Genomic DNA, 4,792 nt, shown 5'->3' on the forward strand with positions numbered 1-4,792 from the left:
AAACCAGGTAGCTTTTGCCCCAAAAGCGATGGAAAAAAGGCTGCCCCATTGCAAGTGTTTTCTCTGGGAAGGGAAATAAAGAGACAGAACCACCCTGCTCTAGCCGCCCCGCTCTGCTGGGAAGGTGTGGGCTGCTGTGTTCACTCCTGGTTAGTGGGAGAGCGTGCAGCCCACCTCTGGCAGCTTTGCTGAGTGTCAGCAGGAGTCACAGACGGGCACTTGCTGTTATGTTAAACTTCAGGTTTATTGCTTTCAGGTAAGGAGAAAGGCAATTTCTCACCTGTGCATGACAGGTAACAACCAGATGCCAAAAGGGGCAATATATAGTCTGGGTGGCCCCAATTTGTTCTTGTCACAGTGTTACCTAGAAAGTCACAGCAAAAGCAAAAAGCAAGGTGTGAAGTTCACAAGTGAATCCACAGCCCTGTTCTCCCAGGGGAGCAACAGTCACAGAAAGGCACAACATTTCCTTCCCAACAGCAGCTCGTTCCTTGTCAGTGGAGCCTGCAGCTCTCCACATGCTGCATTTTCCTCCTTTGGAAATCTTCAGCTCTTTGCGGTAGTGGGTGACAAACTTTTACAACAGAGAATGATGGGCTCAAAGCAGTACCTAGCCAGATATTCACCAGAAATGCAGTTTCCGACCCGGCACAAGCCCCCTTCGTGGTTACAGCTGTCCGGTCCATGAGCATCTCCTGTACAAAGAAGCAGAAAGTTGGTGGGTAAAATGCGTGGGGCTTCCTCTGGCACCATGTGCCTGGCCAGCCAAGCCAGGTCTGCGAGTGTGCACGGAGCTTGGGCATGCACGGCTGCAAAGAGCACACCGGGGATCCCCGGCCCAAAGGACAGCTTCAGACATCTGTTAAAAAACCCAGGTTGCAGAGCCAGCCTCACTCAAGAAACATTTTATCATGTGGTTGTTTTTTCAGGACGTTGGCAAAGACCGTGCACGGGAGGTCAGAGCGGTTGTTCTCGCCCTACCAAGGAGGCAACGGCAGCCTGAGAAAAGGCAGAAACATTTTCCCAGAGCACAGGACATCTCCTCTAGGGCTTCTCCAACCAGCCCGCTCCTAGAAAGCCACTGATGTGCCCCATTTTCACCGCTTCTTCCCTGCTCATTTTTTGCATTACCCCAAGGGATTAAATCATGCATTTTGCCAAAGTGTCTGACCCACTGTCTCATCCAGAAACCTGAGGGTACCTTTCCCCCTCAGTACCTATAATATTTTGATTTGATTACACACTGAGGAAAGATTATTCCTGTTCCCAGATACCTCTGTTTACCACCCTCGGCCTTCCTGGTCTTACCGTGACCGCTCAGGGAGACGAAGATTAAAATGAACCAAAGGATCCCCATTGCTTTGGTCCTGCTGGAAAGTCACAGGGCTCAGCGTGAGATTTTGCAGAAGTCTCTGCGTGCTGCTGGCATGCTGGATGGCATCCGGGAAGAGAGAGGGAGTAGGCAGGAGTTAATTATATTCCAGTCTCGGGAGTAACATTTGCGGCTGAGAAACCCTCTGTGTCGTTCTGACCCAGTGCTGCAGCTCCAAACAATGTTGACTTGCTTTACGTTTGCTGGTTATCGGCTTCCCTGATTCGTCTCCCTGGCAGCTGGCATTTTGGACTGGTAGATTGCCAGCTGCAGGCAGCTCGGTGGAAAAAGAGGCTCAGGGGGATCCTCTGCCCTTCACCTGCAGCCAGCAAAGTCCCCGGGGAGCTGATGGGTGGGAGGGTGGCAACCTGCAAGGAAAGACTCCTGAGGGAGCTGCAAGGAGGAGAACCGTGCAGGCTAGGAGTGATTCATTTTTTATCTGAGCTCGTGTGAATATTTTCTCCAGCTGAAACCTGGGTGTGATTTTTTCCTGCCAAAAATGCCATTCCGGCTTTGGCTTCCGAGGAATTTGGGAGGCTTCATTCCTGAGCATGATGAGCACACAGCACTGGTGGAGGAGGTGGCCGGTTAGCTCAGCAATGCACCACTTGGCGGTAATTATCTGATAGATATGCAGCTCTTGCTGTAAAATCAGCCTGTGATATTCCAGCTACCCTCGCCTGGCTGCTGCCCCTGCCTGGTCCTGTTTGCTGTCCCTTCAGCTGTGTTAATGTAACTGTTTGTGTGAAGACATCCTAAACTGGATAGTTGAAAGATCGAGGTTAAAAATTCCCTTCCCCCTCAAAAAATGTAGATCAGATGCACTTGATAGAGTCAAAGTTTGCTGTCCTGGATCAGCAGGCACGAAAATCTTCATTTATGTCCCTTGAGATGCTTAGGCATTGTGGATTTCTGCATGAGTGACAGTGGCAGACAAGACACTCTAGAAGCCCGACATGATACCCTGGGTCATCTCAAGTGACACCAGGGTCCAGCTGTGGGCAACTGAGTCTGGCCCTAAAGCCAAGAAGGACAAAAGACAGATTTTTCTTTCTCTAGGCTCAGATGGGTTAAAGTATCTTGTTCAAAGGCTGACCAGTCCTGATCTAGAGCAGTCAAGTGCTGGCAAACCCCTCATTTTCCTTGTCCACTTATTCTCATTACTCCATTACTCCATGGTCACCTGCTGGACCAGAAATAGGTCCAACCACCCTCTTGGAGTGAGAACTAGTCCCTTAGGAGTGGGATTGTTCCCTTGGGTCTACAGCAAGGAGCTGGTCTGGGACCTTTACACAACTGTTTGCACATCATAGTGTTTGGACTTGCCTCTCTGGGCTATGTGGTGGACAAACCTGCAAGGCAGGTCTGGCCAAAGAGCTCGCAGCTGTGGACCTTTTCATGCTAGAGAGATACTGATCTCGGAGGAACAGCAGAGTCAGCAGATAACATAATAATGCTGCAGTCTGATAGTAATTTCCAGGTGAGCCTGCTCAGGTTTTGCAAAGGAGAGAATTTTTCTACCGCCTCTCCCCAGGCCATTTTTCTGGATGTGTTGCTTTTTCAGTGCATTTCCACTCCAACAGAGGGGTGTGGGCTTCATTTTTCCCTGTAGCCCCCTCCCAAACAACATTGCTCCCCTTTCCTCATCCTCTTCGTGCCTTGTAACTGATGACAAGGCTCGGCTGGTCCCACACGTCGCTGTGTGCTGTATCCTCATCTCCCTTTTGTGAGGGTGAGATGTACCCTCTCTTGAAAGGGTTGCAGGACTGCTTGCTGCTCCTTGCTATCTCGGAGACTGGAAGGTGCGTGGTAGGTCAGGACCCTTTGCATGCTGCCCCACGTGCTGGTCCACTCACTAAGGATACAGGGAAGTGAAACAACCCAGGAGCTGAAAGAGTTTTCTTGCCTGTGGCCCGTGACAGTGTGGATCAGGTCAGCCTTGCAAAGAGAGTTTGGAGGGTCTTTTGTGATCTTTTGGAGGGTGCACATCTGGACATCTTTTGTGTCTGAATGACGGGACAAAAGCTTGTGTGGAAGGAGCAGGACATATTGCAGTCTTGCCAAAAACAAACCCCTCACCTCTTTGCTTTTTGCCTGTGTGAAATCATAGAATCATAGAATAGTTTGGGTTGGAAGGGACCTCTAAAGGTCATCTAGTCCAACCCCCCTGCCGTGGGCAGGGACATCTGCAACTCGATCAGGTTGCTCAGAGCCCCGTCCAACCTGACCTGGAATGTTTCCAGGGATGGGGCATCCACCACCTCTCTGGGCAACCTGGGCCAGTGTTTCACCACCCTCAGCATAAAAAATTCCTTCCTTAGATCTAGTCTAAATCTACCCCCTTTTAGTTTAAAGCCATTCCCCCTTGTCCTGTCGCAACAGGCCCTGCTAAAAAGTTTGCCACCATCTTTCTTATAAGCCCCCTTTAAGTACTGAAAGGCTGCAAGAAGGTCTCCCCAAAGCCTTCTCTCCTCCAGGCTGAACAACCCCAACTCTCTCAGCCTTTCTTCAGAGGAGAGGTGTTCCATCCCCCTGATCATTTTCGGGGCCCTCCTCTGGACCCGCTTCAACAGGTCCGTGTCTTTCTTCTGCTGAGGGCTCCAGAGCTGGACGCAGTGCTGCAGGTGGGGTCTCAGCAGAGCAGAGCAGAGGGGCAGAATCACCTCCCTCGACCTGCTGGCCACGCTGCTTTGGATGCAGCCCAAATAATTATTTGCTTTTTGAGACAGCAGTTCCCAAAAGGGACTTGTCCCACTGATAGCACACACGTACCCGCAGCTTGTTAGAAACAGTTAAAAATCAGGTTTGAGGGGACTTCTACAGTCCATCCCCCTGCCTAAAGCATGGCCATCTTAAAATCTGCATTCTCCCTAGGACACTATCGATTTACAGTGCACCATACATGCACTATATACCTGTGGATATCTAAGTACTATCGCTGTTAATAGCATCTTCTCTGTGTTCCCTGGGCCAAGTGGTGTGGGCAGGCTCATCTTCATAGCGTGTGATTCTGCGTGTGGCTTTCCATACACAAGCACACAGCTGGTTCACTCCAGAGTGGAAACGGGGTGTAAATGGTTATGAATGCAGTACAGACAATCCAGTGCCCAACATCTCCATGCAAAGCAAGAGGTGGACCAATGTGTTGGTACAGATGCACCGTTGTGTTAACTCCAGGAGCTGCTAATGCTAGATTTTGTAGCTGGACATGGGGGGGAAACATTTCTTTATGAAAACAGGGGCAGCAAAGGCGAGATACTCAGTGCCAGGGTATTCAGGGCAGTAACTCTTTACTTACATGGACAAGCAAGATCCTTTCTACCTCTTTGGCATAGTTGGGGTATACACCTCAATGAGCCCCTCCTCCTGCCCCCAGATAACCCAGGTCCATGGAGAGCAGCCAGCGATGGCTGCGTGTGT

At 50.4% G+C, this 4,792-nt stretch overlaps 1 protein-coding gene across 1 annotated transcript; it reads right to left on the reverse strand.

Annotated features, from left to right (window-relative positions):
* Window positions 1-231: 231 nt before the first annotated feature.
* On the reverse strand, window positions 232-1,652 carry LOC143158939 (gallinacin-12-like). Its single transcript, XM_076335401.1, is given in 2 exon segments — window positions 232-695; window positions 1,309-1,652. Coding segments are annotated over 2 exon segments (282 nt in total). The 5' UTR covers window positions 1,442-1,652; the 3' UTR covers window positions 232-546.
* Window positions 1,653-4,792: the final 3,140 nt, after the last annotated feature.

This window comes from Aptenodytes patagonicus, chromosome 3 (genome assembly GCF_965638725.1).
Source record: "Aptenodytes patagonicus chromosome 3, bAptPat1.pri.cur, whole genome shotgun sequence".
Taxonomy (NCBI): Eukaryota; Metazoa; Chordata; class Aves; order Sphenisciformes; family Spheniscidae; genus Aptenodytes; species Aptenodytes patagonicus.